General features: G+C 46.9%; 1 protein-coding gene across 8 annotated transcripts in view; it reads right to left on the bottom strand.

Moving 5' to 3' along the window:
• PHACTR3 (phosphatase and actin regulator 3) overlaps positions 1–16,379 on the bottom strand; it is a 295,584-nt gene that overhangs the window by 142,280 nt on the left and 136,925 nt on the right. For 5 of the 8 annotated variants that reach the window (XM_048498148.1, XM_048498144.1, XM_048498146.1 and 2 more), the window contains 2 exons: positions 12,854–13,015; positions 3,798–3,875 (listed from right to left, as the gene is read on the bottom strand). In XM_048498148.1, coding sequence (XP_048354105.1) covers positions 3,798–3,875; positions 12,854–13,010 — 235 coding nt within the window. In that variant the 5' untranslated portion in view covers positions 13,011–13,015. The remainder of the gene's footprint in view (positions 1–3,797; positions 3,876–12,853; positions 13,016–16,379) is intronic. The other 3 variants (XM_048498145.1, XM_048498150.1, XM_048498151.1) reach the window with 2 other exon arrangements.

Raw genomic sequence — 16,379 nt, 5'->3', positions numbered from 1 at the left:
CCGGCCTCACCTGGAGGCTGGACACCCTAATGAGGAAAGACCTTTTACTTCTAGACAGGGGCGTAACGAGGCAGCCCTGGGCAAACTGTAGCCCTGGGCAAAACCTGAGTTGGATGCCCCCCCCCCCCCCACCACCATTGGCGGCCACTCCACCACGACCAAATTCTTTTTGCACCAGGACATTGGTGCCTGCAGGGGGTGCATTTTTAGACATATCAGCACCAATATTTCAGCATATCATCAGGGGGCTTCGTGCTTATGCTACTCCCCTGGATTTTGGTGAGGTTTGGTTCAAGGAGTCCCAGTTATGGACTCCCAAAGGGGGTGCCCCATCCCCCATTGTTTCCAATGGGAGCTAATAGGAGATGGGGGGCTACCTACAGTTTTGAGGGTCCATAACTTTGGCCCCCCTGGGCCAAACTGCACCAAGCTTGGGGGGTGCCATCATCTCAAGATAGTACCCTGAGAGCACTGGTGCCGATAGAAGATAAGAAATACACCACCTACAGGAACATCCTAGAAATTTGCCCAAGATAACGTTACCATTGGGGTTTCTGCATTGCTGTCAATGGGGGTTGCAGGTTGTGGGGGGCACATTTCTGAAGACACAGTCTCAAAACTTTCAGGGTCTCATCAGGAGACTGCCCTAATGATAACCCCCAAGTTTGGTGCAGTTTGGTTCAGGGGGGGCAAAAGTTATGGACCCTAAAGGCTGTAGCCCCTATTTACTCTCTGTCTGAAACATTCTGGAAATATTGGGGGATAGAGAACACCCCAACTTTGGTAGTCCTTGTAACATGGACCCCCTGAACCAAACCTCACCAAACTTGGGGGGTAGCATAAGGACAGTCTCCCGATGATACGCTGAAGTTTTGGTGCTGCTAGCCTAAAAACTGCGCCCCCTGCAGGCCAAGAATGGAAAACCACTAAAATACCCCAAAACGAACCCAGCATTTTGATGCCCCCCACAAGGTGATGCCCTGGGCAGCTGCCCACCTTGCCCAATGGGCATTACGCCAGTGCTTCTAGAAGCAAGCTGAAAGGCACCCTTCTTTTCCCTCGGCTTTGGCAGGCGATGCATACGTATTTTCACCCCATAACCATGAGGCTTAGAAACTTGAGTTCAAAGGAACAAAAATTATAAGCTGGCGGACTGCCAAAGCCGAATCCCTTACAAGCCTCCTGACCCAGAGGAGCAGCAGTGGCGTAGGAGGTTAAGAGCTCGTGTATCTAATCTGGAGGAACCGGGTTTGATTCCCAGCTCTGCCGCCTGAGCTGTGGAGGCTTCTCTGGGGAATTCAGATTAGCCTGTACACTCCCACACACGCCAGCTGGGTGACCTTGGGCTAGTCACAGCTTCTCGGAGCTCTCTCAGCCCCACCCACCTCACAGGGTGTTTGTTGTGAGGGGGGGGAGGGCAAGGAGATTGTCAGCCCCTTTGAGTCTCCTGCAGGAGAGAAAGGGGGGATATAAATCCAAACTCTTCTTCTTCTTCTCAAAACAAATCAGTTTGCTGTCACATGGCTGAAGCCCCAGCGCAGTGTGGTGTTCTGAAACAAGGGGATCCGTCCTGTTTTGGAGTTTTCCTCAAAAATCTACTGGTAAATGAGCTTATATTTCAAGTCCTTACTTAGAAAAAAAAATCACCAAATATCTGAGGTAGAGGGGCTCTTTTCTATGGTCTTGTCTTTGGAGATTGGCACTCAAGATTTCGGTCTGCTCCTTTTGTGGCCACCTTGCAAAATGCTGCACTTGTCAAAAACACACGGCGCTATATACCGACACATACGAAGGTTTGCTGTTAGCATCTTCTCTATATGTCAGATGGCGTCTAGGAGGCCTATACAAGCTATGCTGAAGACAACAAAGAGAACAGGCCAGAAGGAAGACCTACTGGCTGAAAAATATCCAAGATCGCAAATGGGTAGGGTTGCCACCCTCCAGGTTGGTGGCTGAAGATCTCCTGATATTACAACTGATCTCCAGCACAGAGGCATATCTAGGGTGGGTAAGGCAGAGCATGTGCCCCAGGTGGCATCCATTAGAGGGTGCACCTAGCAGCCTTTGGGAGTGACTGCGCCTCACACCCGAGCTCCATGTGGAGTTTGGGGGCAGGCACTCAGTTGAACACTGAACTGGCCAGCACTCAGTTGGACTGGCCCTCCCCCAAGCCTTGGATCAGCTTGGCTGGGTACAGCTTAACTTTGACCCAGCTGAGCTCAGTGTGGAACAGGCACATCTCACCCCTGAACTCCATGAGGAGTTTGGGGATGGGGCGAGCCATAGTACTTGAACCTGGGCACCATTTTTGAGAGATATGCCCCTACTCCGGAAGAACCAAGATCCATTCCCTAGGAGAAAATGGCTACTTTTGAGGGTGGATTCTATGGCATCACCCCTTACTAAGGTCATTTCCCTCCCTAAGCCCCATCATCCCCAGTCACCCTCCCCTCCCCAAATCTCTAGGTATTTTCCAACTCAGAGCTGTCAATTCTATACATAGGAAACATCCCAGAGTCTCCCCACCCAGTTCTCCCAACTCTTGAGCAAAAGCCAGATTAACCACAAGGCTAAATAAGTTTTAGGCTTAGTTTGGCATTCTTCTTTGAGAAGGGAATAGCAGACTATACTGTTGACTGTGTCTTCTTTAAAAAGTTTCACACTATACTTGAGACTGCAGAATGTGTCTGTGTAAATCCTGATCTATCTATGACTATTAAAGGTTAATAAAGATAAAGAAAAAAGTTTCAGAGCAGGTGGGATGCAGGTGTGGTCAAAATTAAAATGCCAGTGACATGCTATGTCCAGGAGCACAATGACTATGAAGCACTCACACAACCCACAAAGATATGAGTTGACAAGATCTGCATCAACAGGAGAAAGGGGCAATCCCTAAGTGTATTATATGGCATCAGTACTCTGGGTTCAGAAATTCCTCGAGATTTTGGTGGCAGAACCTGGGGAGGGTGGGATTTGGAGAGGGGAGGGTCCTCACTGGGCCATAATAAAAACATAAGAACTAGACTGCTGGATCAGACCAGAGTCCATCTAGTCCAGCACTCTGCTACTCGCAGTGGCCCACCAGATGCCTTTGGGAGCTCACATGCAGAATGTGAAAGCAAGGGCCTTCTGCTGCTGCTCCTGCTCCTGCTCCTGCTCCTGAGCACCTGGTCTGCTAAGGAATTTGCAATAATGGCATAGAAAGCCAGTCTCTCGAGAAGAACTGGTATCCATTGCCTGGAGATCAGTTGTGATATCAGGAAGTCTCCAGGCTCCACCCTAACAGAATGCCATACAGCAGGAGTCTACAACCTACGGCCTTCCAGGTGTTCATGGACTATGATCCCCATCAGCTCCGCCAATTAGCCATGCTGCTGGGAACGGATGGGAATCATAGTCCATGAACATCTGGAGGGCCATAGTTTGGAAACCCCTGCCATAAAATTTACACCCAAAGCTCATTTCTCCATGGGAACTGACCGATGTACTCTGGAGACCAAGTTGTGACTCCAGGAAATTTCCATGGAGAATGGCAACCCTGGTGGTGTATATTGTATGTATACCAAGGAAGAAAAAGGTTGGAAGAAAAAGGGGGATCAAAACAGAGGGCTACTTGGGTTCTTTTATAGACCTGTAATGGGTCTCCCCGGAGCTAAATCCATGCCTTGTCAAAGGAAGAACTGGACACATCCATTGGTTCTCAACTACCTCCATGCTGTTTGCTTCTATTGAATGGCTTCCAGGTTCTTCTGGAAAGGACTGGAGGGGATAAAACATGAAGATGGTTGTTCACTTGCCTTGTTCCATAATTTCCAGAAGGCCTTTCTTAATTAGCTCGTCCCGACCTTGCCTGGCAGCTGTCTTCTTCTCTAACACTGCAAAAAGGGGGGGGGGGTTGAGCATGATCAACATGGAACATCAGAGCTGACAGCGCATGGAAATGAACACCACAAAAAGCCCCAGTGGCAAAGACAGATGGTAGCATGAGAGTTTTGGCTTGGAAGATGGCCCAGCAGGTGAGATATAAGAGATGAGGAGTTCAGGTGGTAAGACTTCCCCCCACCCCATTCCTGTTGTTCAAACTGTATTGCTTATCTGTCACACTGGTACTCCACCCTTTCTTCAAGGAACTCGGGATAGCTCAACCTTCTTAATGCCGCGACCCTTTAATACAGTTCCTCATGTTGTGGTGACCCCCCAACCATAAAATTATTTTTGTCTGGGTTTCTAAGACCATCGGAAATATGCGTTTTCCGATGGTCTTAGGTGACCCCTGTGAAAGGGTCGTTTGACCCCCAAAGGGGTCACGACCCACAGGTTGAGGACCGCTGTTATATAGGGTTAACCTATTTAACTAGCTGGGTTAGGTTAAGGGGTGGTGGCTAGCCTACGGTCATCCAGTGAGCTTCAAGGAGCAGCCGGGACTTGAACTCAGGCCTCCCAAATTTCAAATCCAGCACTCGATCCACTACACCACACTGCCTACATAACCGTGCCTCCATTACACTCCTCATGCTTCTTCCATCAAATGTAACCCCCATCTCTTCACCCATCCTTTGGCATGGCTCTAGCAATAACTTAAATGCTTGCTGTTTTTTGTGAATTCCCTAGTCCCTCCCCCAACACTAAAACACAGAAGACTGGACTGGAGTCCAGCTGGTATCTATTCCTTAGGTGATCCGCAGGACTTCTTAGGTGATCCACAGGACACCGGGGTGGCCAGCATGTAATGGAAACAGGATGAATGAATGTGGTAGTTTAACCTTCTGGGTGAAAAAAAAAATAGGTTCCTGCCAGTTTACCCCCACTGCTGAAGTTCTGACCCAGCCATCCTACCAGGAATGAGTGAAAGAGAGTTTACACATCTTGTGGATTCCTCAGAGTCATCAGAAACGATCTCCAACTTTTCTGCCAGTAATTTTCAAGGCACTTCTGCTCTCAAAGAGGTGGCGATGGGGATGGGGGGGGGGGTGTAGGTGTTGTTGGGTCCCTTGGAACTAATTAAAGAACTCTATTTGGGATGGATTTTTAAAAGCCAAATTCATGGACAAAGCCAAATTCATGGACAAAGCCAAATTCATGGACAAAGAACTTTCATCCTGTATTTTAATAGCAAAATTTGTGGCCAGAGTTATGGGCTTGGGTGTCATTAATACTCTCACGACAACCTGCTATATTTGTTGATGGACAGTCATCCAGACTGTGCCCCACATGTTTTAGCCCATAGGTGTCAAACTCGCAGCCCTTCAGATGTTATGGACTACAGTTCCCATCATCCCCTGCCAGCACCATGCTGGCATGGTAGTCCATAACCTGTGTCTTAGCCAGTTCTTTGGAGGGCATGCTGAAATGGTTGAAAAGAATTGTTTGAATCTGAATCCATCCAAGACAGAGGTTGGGCTTGGGAGAGACAGGTGGGGGTTGCCAATTGCCAACTCTTGGTGGCATTCAGCTAATGTCTGCGTCAGTCGTCAAGACTTTCAATATGATACTAGATGCCTCGTTATCAATGGAGGCTCAAGTCACACACTGGCTCACCAGGCATTTTACCACTCTTTGCCAGGCAAGACTATTGACACCCTATTTGTGCCAAATTTACCTAGCTATAGTGATTCATTCAACAGTCAGGCCTAGACTGGGCTACTGCAACTCGCTCTGTGCAGGGCTGACCTTGGGCCTGCTTCAGAAACTCCAGCTAGTGCAAAATGAAGCAGTGCCGGTCCCAACCTGGACCCCAAGATTGAGGCACATTCAACCCATGCTCACCAGCTGCACTGGCTCCAGGTGGAGTACCAGATCAGGTTCCAGGTCTTGGTGCTCACTGTGAAAGCCCTAACTGGTCTGGAGCTATCAGATCTGCAGGACCGCCTCGCCTGCTGCATCCTCCAAAGACCGCTGTGGTCAATGAATAACAACTTACTGGTGGCTCCTAACCCAAAAGATGGCCAACTGACCTTGACCAGGGCCAGAGCATTCTTGACCCTGGCTCTTGCCTGGTTGAACAGTCCGTCAAAGGATAAGTAGGCCTGGAAGGACTTGATTAAATTCCACAGGGTCTATTAGACAGAGCTGTTCCACCAGGTATATGGATGAGGCAGCCATGATTGATTGATCCTACTGGCTTTCCACTCCCCTTCCTCTCTTCTGTGCATACTGTTGGGGTTGTTAAGTGCTGCATTTTAATGTATTAAGTTGACTTGATCTGCCATCTGGGGTTTTAATTGGATTGGGAACGAATGGTTTTGTGATTATTTGTTTGATACCTTGGAAGCTGCCTTGAGTCCATAAGGGGAAGGGCGGCATGGCAATTGTTAGTTTGTGGTGCTGGGTTAAGGGCCTCTGGGCATTTCCTTGGCAGAACAAATGCTTTTCCTTCCAGAAAGAAGTGAAGGGAAAAAAACCCCACAATATTAGCATTTGATTAAAATACACAGTCCAGCGTTGCCCTCTAGTCTTTCCCCATAATGTCAGCATGACTTCCCTAATTCCAAAATAAAGCAACCCCCCCCCCCCAGTATAAAACTTTATAGAGCAGTGAGTCTTGCTCGGAGAAAATCAGGAAGGAACAAACCGGAGGTGGAAAATCTCAGCACTGTTCATAGCTTATCCAAAGGCCACGTTGGAAATGCTTAATTAATCCCACGCCCCCTGCAAAGATTTCTAAGCTCCGGAGTTTTCAGGGGTAGGAGGCAAGCAGTAACTGGGCAGGAAACCAGATGTCGTCCCGAGAAAAGAGGAAAGCAAGCAGGGAAAGCATTCAGGGGACTCAGGGAGAGTGCAAAGTCCTCTTCTTAGTATTTGAGATAGTATGCGATTAGACCTTGAAAACATCTGTATTTGGGCCAACTCATTGGTTCTACATGGCAAGTTTCCATTGTTCTAAAGAATTTGCTGAACCAATGTTTTAGATGTACATTCAAAATATTTAAGGGGAAGAGGGAGGGGAGGAAGGTTGCTTTTCCAGTGCTGATAACATCACCAGCTCCAGATTCTGGAGGGTCCCTGGGCAAGATGACCTCCCCCTAACCCTCCACCCGCATAAGCTGCTCTCTAAGATCCGCATGTGTACACACCAGCCCAGAAACTTGAAGTGGAGAATGACTTTAATTTTTGCTCTCCTTTTGCAGCTTGAGGGAAGTAACTAATAACCCTCCTAACTTTTCCATGAGTAAATGTGAGTACAACATAATTTTGTGTGTGGTAAAAAGTCCGGCAAATGGGGAGGTATTAGGCCGCACCTGGCCTAATATAGGCCGCCTGGCCTAAGGTGACCAGATTTTCACCTTTTTAAAGCAGGACACCATTTGGGGGGGGGGGGGCGCATGCGTGCACGCAGCTGCTGGAGCACACTGTTTTCTGGGGCGCTCCCGAAACAGGGGAGCGCCCCAGAAGGCAGTGTGGCAGCCTCCCTGTCACAGGGCAGGAAACAGAGGAACGCCCCAGAAGGCAGTGCAGCAGCCTTCCAAAAATCGGGACATTTAAAAAACCCCGCGGGACTGTCCCGCCATAAGTGGGACGTCTGGTCACACTAGCCTGCCCCCACCTTCCCAGTGACATCGTGGCAAAGCAAGCCTGAAGCCTCGAGGGCTATTTGGAGCTCACGAGGTGCAGGGAAGGCGGCAGCCACCAAGGAGGCTGTCCCTTCCCCACCAGCTATGGCGGCCTCGATAAGTCGCGGCCGCTCCTTTATGCCCTGTTGACTTGGCCTGATCAGGTATGTTGCCACCCCAAGTACCCTTAGTCTGTGCCACCTTATCAGGTCTGAAATGGGCTCCAGATTGTGAAATGGGCTCCAGATGGGCTTGTGCAGCCTGTCTTGGACTCAGGCAGTAGTGGCATGGGTCTGGGCAGCAATAACAGGCACAGAATGTGCTCATCACACTCTCCTTTGCCCTCCTCTGCTGTTTGGTACTGTTCGGACCATTTGGACAGTACCAGACCTCCCCCACTAGTGCTGGAAAGAGAAAAGAAATATGTGAAATGCTCACTATTTGGTGACCTCTCTCCCAGAATGAATTAGGAAACTGCCCCAGAGACCCTCTGACTTTCCAGGGCCCTTTAGGCTATAGTGTTTTTGTAGTTATTCTGTTTGGAAGGAAGTTGCCATCTTGGTCATTAATGTTTATCATCAGTGATATATGTAGTTTGATTAGAGTTGTTGATGCTGTATTGTGAATTTGCTACATATAATGTCATGTTCATTGACGTTTATAATGTTATGTGTGTGTTTTTGCTATGCTAATATTGTTGTATACTGTTATGGCGCTGTTATGATTTTCTACTCATGGTTTTTGTGATCATGATGTTATGGTATTATGTTCATCGCAGCCATGTATTTTGTGAATTAGCTTGCTGTGCTGATGTTGTTGTATTGTTATATTGCTGATATGTAATATCATAATGCTATATTGTTATATTGGTGATGGTTTGATTATTGATACTGTTAATGAATGTGTTATGTACTGATAAATATTTTTGTTGTGAACCACCCTGAACCCTTCGGGGGAGGGCGGTATATAAATTAAAGATCTCTCTCTCTCTCTCTCTCTCTCTCTCTCTCTCTCTCTCTCTCTCTCTCTCTCTCTCTCTCTCTCTATCTATCTATCTATCTATCTATCTATCTATCTATCTATCTATCTATCTATCTATCTATCTATCTATCTATCTATCTATCTATCGGCCAGGCAGCCAGCCAGCCAGCCAGCCAGCCAGCCAGCCCTCTGTCTGTCTGTCTGTCTGTCTGTCTGTCTGTCTGTCTGTCTGTCTGTCTGTCTGTCTGTCTGTCTGTCTGTCTTCCCTACTGAAAAAGGAGGGGTCAGTGGCGTGTGCTGTGCCAGGCATGGGGACTTAGAAGGTGATCTACCCTACCCTGATCATTCCTCGTGGCAGTTCTGGACACTGGAGGTGGTGGAAAGTGCCATCAAGTCACACCTGACTTATGGTGACTCCGTAATGTTTTCAAGGCAAGTGAGATTTGGAGGTGATTTTGCCATTCCCTGCCTCCACTTGGGCTGAGAGAGTTGTGAGAGAACTGTGACTGGCTCAAGGTCACCCAGCAGGCTTCATGTGGAGGAGGGAGGAATCAAACCTGGTTCTCCAGAATAAAGTCCACCACTCTTAACCACTACACCTTGCTGGCTCTCTGCTAAAAAAAAAAAATATCATACAAAATGCCCTTAATATACAAAGGCTGGCGTGTTGCTTTTTTTCACTTTTGTCTTTAAAAATATTCAAGAGGGACTTTAGAGAGTTGATCTGTTGTGACTCCATTAATGAGCTCTCCCCTTTCCTGCATTAAAATGGTGCTCCTGACAAGTAATACTTGTTTGTTTCGATGTCAGCCCTGAGTCCGCTTTGGATGATTTACAATGTTTTAACCATAAGGATGTAAAGAAAACTTTTATATTTTCCAGCATTTCTTAAAAAAACAAACAGCGTTAACCAAATGTAATTGGTTATCACAAGAGCTACCCAGCATTATCAGTAAGGGGTGGGATAGGTAGAACAACTTGGATTGCTAGATGGATGAACTTCTCTGCTGGCTGTTGTGGGTTTTCCTGCCTGTGTGGGCATGTCTGGCAGTTTTTGTTCCTAACATTTCTCCTGCCTGGGAGAGAAACACATCTTACCATGGGATGACTCTGAAGACATAGAAGCAGGTGAAACTTCAGGAGCAAAAACTACCGGACCACAACCACGCATCGTGGAACCAACAACAGCCATTGATTCCAGCAATGAAAGTCTTCAACAATGCATTGAACTTCTCTGCCTTTAACAGGGGTCTGCTTGCAGAAACATAGCAGGTCAAGTTTCTCTCGCCATAGGGATGTAGGTGTTACGAAAAGGTTTTACCAGCTAAATACATACAGAGGGCTAAAATACACAAGTCTTAACTATACTAGCTTGGCCTGTGGGCCATGGATTAGCTAACTCTCATGTACAGCTGGCATTTCACCTGTACTTCACCTGCAAGGAAGGGAAGGATAGCCAAAGATGACCATCACGATAACCAAACGTTCATCTGCATTGCATCCTTGCAAAAACCTGGGCATTCCATAACACTAATATATTCTCTACAAGAATTTTCAGGGAGCCCCACAAATACTGGGGGGAAGAGGCTGTGTTCAGCGCAATTTGAATACCTGTGGAGGAATTGGTAAGGTTTGCTAGCCAATGGGCATTGAACTAACCAAAATCTGCCTTGATTTCATTTAAAGTTCACCAGAAAGTTTGGCCCCTGGATCACAGAGCCATCTAGTAGCATATCTAGGGAGAGCAGGAGCGGTCTCGGGCCCCAGCCACCACTTCTGGGGAGGTGCATTTAGAGATGGTGCCCCCCCAACTGTGCCCAGTTTGGGAACTCCCTGTTTGGGAGCACAGTTGAAGGCTGATGAGTGGCGCTTGACCATTTCACAATCTCAATGTGGAGATTGTGAATGGGGACAGCTGGGTTCATCCCACCCCTGTCTCCACATGGAGGTCAGGTGTGCAAGGAGATGGGAGCATGGAGATGGGAGTAAGGGCTAAGGCCAGCTTAGAACTCGATCCAAACCTGGCCCCAGTCAAATGGCCCTTTCTGCTCAAATGGTCCTTGCTGCTCCCATCTCCACGTAGAGCTTGGATGTGGGACCAGCCTCAAACCTAACCTCAATGTGGAGAGGGGAGCGAGGGGAACCCCACTGACTCCACCCCTCCACACTGTGGGCTGGCCCCATACCTAACCTCCACGTGGAGGGGTGTGGAGCAAGCGGGGTTCTCTCTGTTCACAATGTCCACATGGAGACTGAGAACAGGGGTGAGTCCAGCTTGCTGGTCCTCAACTGCACCTGCCTGGTGGGGGTTGGATGTGGCGCAGCTGTTTAACTAGCTGGGTTAGGTTTAGGTAGATATACCCCTGGTGCCACCTACTTGCAACCAGATGTCACTGGGTTGCTCAGGTAGATATGCCCCTGGTGCCACCTACTTGCAACCAGATGTCACTGGATTGCTCAGGTAGATATACCCCTGGTGCCACCTACTTGCAACCAGATGTCACTGGGTTGCTCAGGTAGGTATACCCCTGGTGCCACCTACTTGCAACCAGATGTCACTGGGTTGCTCAGGTAGATATGCCCCTGGTGCCACCTACTTGCAACCAGATGTCACTGGATTGCTCAGGTAGATATACCCCTGGTGCCACCTACTTGCAACCAGATGTCACTGGGTTGCTCAGGTAGGTATACCCCTGGTGCCACCTACTTGCAACCAGATGTCACTGGGTTGCTCAAACCATATGGAGAAACAAAGGGAAAAATAGAATCCCAGGAGATTGATTCGGGGAAACCCACCACACAATGCAGTTCTCCTGTTAAAAATCAGTTTGTAAAATTACCCTGAGTTAGGATAATTAGGGCCTTAATTTTTAAAAATTCTGCACAGAGAAAAACTGCACTCTGCAACCTGCATGTATTTGCATATCTTTCTCATTTTGCATAATTTATTCAAGTCTTGGGGAAGGGAAGGGAGCGACAAAAGGCGCTGAAGTCCTTCCAAGCTGGAACTCTTGTTTAGACATAACCGGCTGCTGAGATTTCATCAAGCACTGCCTGATATGCTTCTAACAGCTCAATCCAGGGCTGTCAGATCTGCAGGGATGGTGCCGCTCTGATCGTTCCCACTGTGTGGGAAGCCCTAAGAAGTTTTTTTTAAAAATAAGGTTGAAAATTTTCCATTTCAGGGTACAGAGATACACCATGAAAATCGTGGCATATCTCCGCCAGTGGCTGTGCCGGCACAAGAAGACTAATTGGCCTCTGGAGGTTCACTAAGGTCAGCCCTACCCCCCAGTATGCTCCCAACCATGCATGGTGTTTTGTGCTGGCAGGTCTGGGAAACAAAGTCAGTTTCCCAGTGGTGGGATCCAAAAATTTTAGTAACAGGTTCCCATGGTGGTGGGATTCAAACAGTGGCGTAGCGCCAATGGGGCTGGGTGGGGCACGACGGGGGCGTGGCCGGGCATTCCGGGGATGGGGCATTAATAATTTCTGTTACTGTAAAAAACTCTTACTGTAAAAAAAAAGTTCTAATTTCCAGGTGGTATCTTTCTATCCATAATTTAAACTCATTATAGCAAGTCCTATGGTCTACTGCCAACAGAAGCAACTACTTCTCCTCTAATTGACTGCCTGTCAAATACTTAATACTTTCAAATACTTAATTTTGTTTCTAGAAATCAAAAGAAGGATACTTTCCTGAAACAAGGAACTTTACCCTATTTCTAAAACATGTTTTTAAAACAGCCCAACAGGGAGAATTATCCCGTTTTCTACCTCCGCTAACCAGCCACATCGGAAACAACAGGACTTTATGATTTTTGGAGCTAATGGAATTTCTAACGGAAAAGCGGACCCAATTAGTAACCCCCTCTCGGCACACACAAATAATTAGTAATCTACTCTCGGGAACTGGTGAGAACCTGCTGGATCCCACCTCTGCAGCTTCCGGGTCGGACTCTGAGGAGCCATGTAGTGTCCAGCTGCCCAGGCAAGTCGTCCCTCTGGTGCAAGGGTGTATCTGCTCCAGGGGAGGATTTGGCACTGGATTGGGCTGCCCAAGTATCTGTTCGACCACCAGAACTAGACACTTACATTTGTAAAGAATAAAAATGAGCTTCTCAGAATGGTAAATTTTCCTACTTTTACAACATTCTGATCTTTTCCCTGCACTTATACAAAATTGAAGAACACATGCAGGCCTGCTTAAACTTCATGGTTTACTAAATACAATCAACGATGGCCCCTTTTCACAATAAATTGTGCTCCACTCTCTTTAGAGGAACATTTTTTTTAAATCAAAGCAGTCTACTCCCACTGACCTGCCGACGTCTGCTTTAATTTCTCGTTTTTCTTTTTCCTCCATTTCCATGGTTTAAAGATCCTTCCCAGTGTTGCGAGCTTGCTGTTCCTTCGGATGGGAGGAGTTCGAATCCCTGAGACCAGATACTCAGACCGCACTGCGGGGGGCGGATCCATGTCTTCTGAAAAGGCAAAGGAAACCAACAAAGTTCCACAGTTAAAGAAAAATAAATAAAACCACCGAAGCGACTGAAATAAAAGAAGGTTTGGTCTTCATACTGCAGGACACAAGGTGAGAAGACCAGAGAACAAGCTGCCGCAAAATTTCGTTTCAAGCAAAATTTCAAGTCTCCTAGTCAAGCTAAACATTTGAAGAATTTCTAGGAAGCAAAACATACTGTCAATGAGAACAGCAACACTTCTCAGGGAGGGTGGGGATTCCGAATTGGGAGTCTTTCTGGCAGTCATGGAAAACATTTGTGCCAGTGGTTATGTTTTTCTATAGCTGTCATCTGCTTCCCTGTTTCCCTGAATATAAGACATCCCCTGAAAATAAGACGTAGTAGAGGTTTTGCTGAAGTGTGAAATATAAGGCATCCCCCGAAAGTAAGATGTAACAAAGTTTTTGTTTGGAAGCATGCCCAATGAACAGAACACAGAAAAATAAGACATCCCCTGAAAATAAGACATAGCGCATCTTTGGGAGCAAAAATTAATATAAGACACTGTCATTTTCGGGGAAACACGGTATCACCAGCAAACTAAAGAGAAATTTTGGTGGAGTTTATGCCTATATGTTGCACCATACTTTTTTTGGTGTACTTTTTTCCTGCTGCACTCAGGCACCCTACACAAAAAGAACTTTCATACAACTACAGTGGAACCTTGGTTTTCATTGCCTTCGGTTTTCAACGGTTTCGGTTTTCATCAATTCTTTTCGGACGGATTACCAACGAAAACTGAGGTTCCACTGTATGAACATTGGCATCAAAATTGCTTATTTGCAGTGTTTTGTTGCTCTCATGCATCGACAGGGACATACGGGGGAACCATATTCAAATCCTCATTCTGCTGAAAGCCTGTCACTCTTTCTCCTCCTAGCTTACCTCACAGAATTATTGTTATGAGGATAAAATGGAAGAGCGGAGAACAACTGCGTCAACAGATTTGGGACTCCAATGGAGAGAAAAGTAGTAGAAGTAATAAATATATAGAAATGAACGAGCTGGAGGAATTAAAAGTAGCAGCCAATTCATGGAGGATTCCTGATGCATAAGATCCATCACCAGATCTAAAATCATGAAATTCATGGGCAATTTCAGAAGTATCCCTAGTTGTAGACTTGCTCTGTAAATATTTCTATGCACATTAGGAGCCCTAAATTCTGTCTGGAACCAGCACTCTTGCTACACTGGATATCCTCTAGGGCAGTGGTGGCGAACCTTTGGCACTCCAGATGTTATGGACTATAATTCCCATCAGCCCCTGCCAGCATGGCCAACTGGATGAATAAATTCTCCATGAAGGGCAGAAAAATCAGAAAATCCACATTGAAGTTTACCTGAAGTAACATCTCAAAACAAAGTTGGAATTTGTGCGAAACCACACACACACACACACACACACACACACACACACACACACACACACACACTTTAAAAACAAACAAAAATGCTGCAGAATACACCAGGGGTCTCCAGCCTCCAACCTTTTTGACCCTGAGGGCACGTTTGGATTCTGACTTGGCATGGTCAGTGGAGCAACAAAATGGCAGCAACAAAATGGCTGCTGCAGGAGACAGAGCCAGCCACTAATTGGTTGCCACAGCTTAACTTCAGTAACACAGTGTAGAGCCTTGTGCTGTGGTGACGTCAGCTGCCAAAGCAAGCTGTCCAGCCAACCAAATCCCCAGTAGTCAGGCAGAAACCTTGCTGGGCAAAAGCCCTCCCTGGTTCCACCCACTTTTAAAAACATTTGGCAGGTGCCAGCACAATGCTGGGGGTCCCTGGAATAGACTGGGGACTCTGGGGACTTTCAGCAAGTGAAAATCCCTCCCTACTTATAAAATCATAGATCCCAAGGGCCATCAAGAGACCCGAAGGCCATCAAGGAAGAGACTCCAAGGGCCATCAAGTCCAATCCCCTGCAATGCAGGAACACACAATCAAAGCACTTCTGACAGATGGCCATTGAGCCTCTCTTTAAAAACCTACAAAGAAGGAAACTCCACCCCACTCCGAGGTAGCGCATTCCACTGCTGAACAGCCCTTACTGTCAGGACGTTTTTCCTGATGTTTAGGTTTATTTCCCACCACTCTTGTTCAGGATGGGTTTCCTAAGTCCTTCAAGCTCTACAAATTCTATAGATTTCTTTCTTTCTCTCTTTTCACCCAGTGGAACCTCACAGTGGCTCACAGCACCATTCTCCTCCACTCGAACTTCACAACAACTCTGTCTGGTAGGTTAAAATAAGTGCCTGTGACAGGTTCAGGGTAGCCCAGCCAGCTTTCATGGCGGAATGGGGATTGGAACTGCCGTCTCCCAGATCTTGGTCCGACATTCTTAACCACTGCGCCGCACAGGACGAGAGATTCTCCATTGCATCATGGACAAAGAACAGCAAAAGCACATAGAACTAGACCAGGACTGGAACCAAACAAGGATCGAAAGCCAATGCTGCGATTACAGAAAACCTCCCCAAGTCTTGATTAATTGTGCCAGCGCCGCCATCCTTTGTCGTATTTACCTCTGGAAAGATCTAATTCAGACCGCTGAATAATAAGTCTTCATGTGACCATCAATCTCGTTAATAGCGCGGAGGCCTTGTTAGAGGAAGTAATAGAGCAGGCCCCGTGACAGACACCTTCCAGCCAGTCTCTTGAAAGCAAGGAGCAGAGTGCCATCCATTACCGGGCGAGGTGGCGGGCTTGAGAGATCTACGTGGGCGCCAACGGATGGCTACCCGAGAACAACACAAGCATCAGTCACCCACTCCGACGCAGGGCTGAGAATTATAAGGCAATGAGCATCTTTATTTCGGCAACCCATAAAATTTAAATGAGCGATATTTGTTTCTCCTGTAATAACAACTTCATAATAGTCTGCTTTTGCAAGTGCCGTGTTTAAAACAAACGACCCAACGCGATTACACTGTATCATAAAAAAAAAAGACGAGCAGATGAACTAATGATTTTACGTCTCAACTGCGGAGGTCAAACTTCTAAGAAAATACAAATTGATATTTTTGATGGGTTGGTTGCATACTGGTGTTTCAAAGGGCTGTTGGGTGTGGGGGACACAGAGATAGAAGGTTTACTTTTCATTTTGGGGGGGGGGATGGAAAGGCAAAGATGAACAGTTAAACGCTGACAGCTTAAACACAGACTCATTAGGAGAAGCGATGCAAAACCATTCTTTTCAAAGTGGAAAATGGACCAAAATCTGAAATAAGATGTGTTGCTAAGCATGGGCATCTGATAACTGCTGAAGTTGGGAGGGCACCAGAAAAATTTCAGGTACGTTATGGCTCAAAAACAAAATAGGATG

The sequence above is a fragment of the Sphaerodactylus townsendi genome, linkage group LG05 (assembly GCF_021028975.2).
Source record: "Sphaerodactylus townsendi isolate TG3544 linkage group LG05, MPM_Stown_v2.3, whole genome shotgun sequence".
Classification (NCBI taxonomy): Eukaryota; Metazoa; Chordata; class Lepidosauria; order Squamata; family Sphaerodactylidae; genus Sphaerodactylus; species Sphaerodactylus townsendi.
Note: the sequence above shows the minus strand (reverse complement) of the source record. Positions and strands in the feature narration are given on the sequence as shown.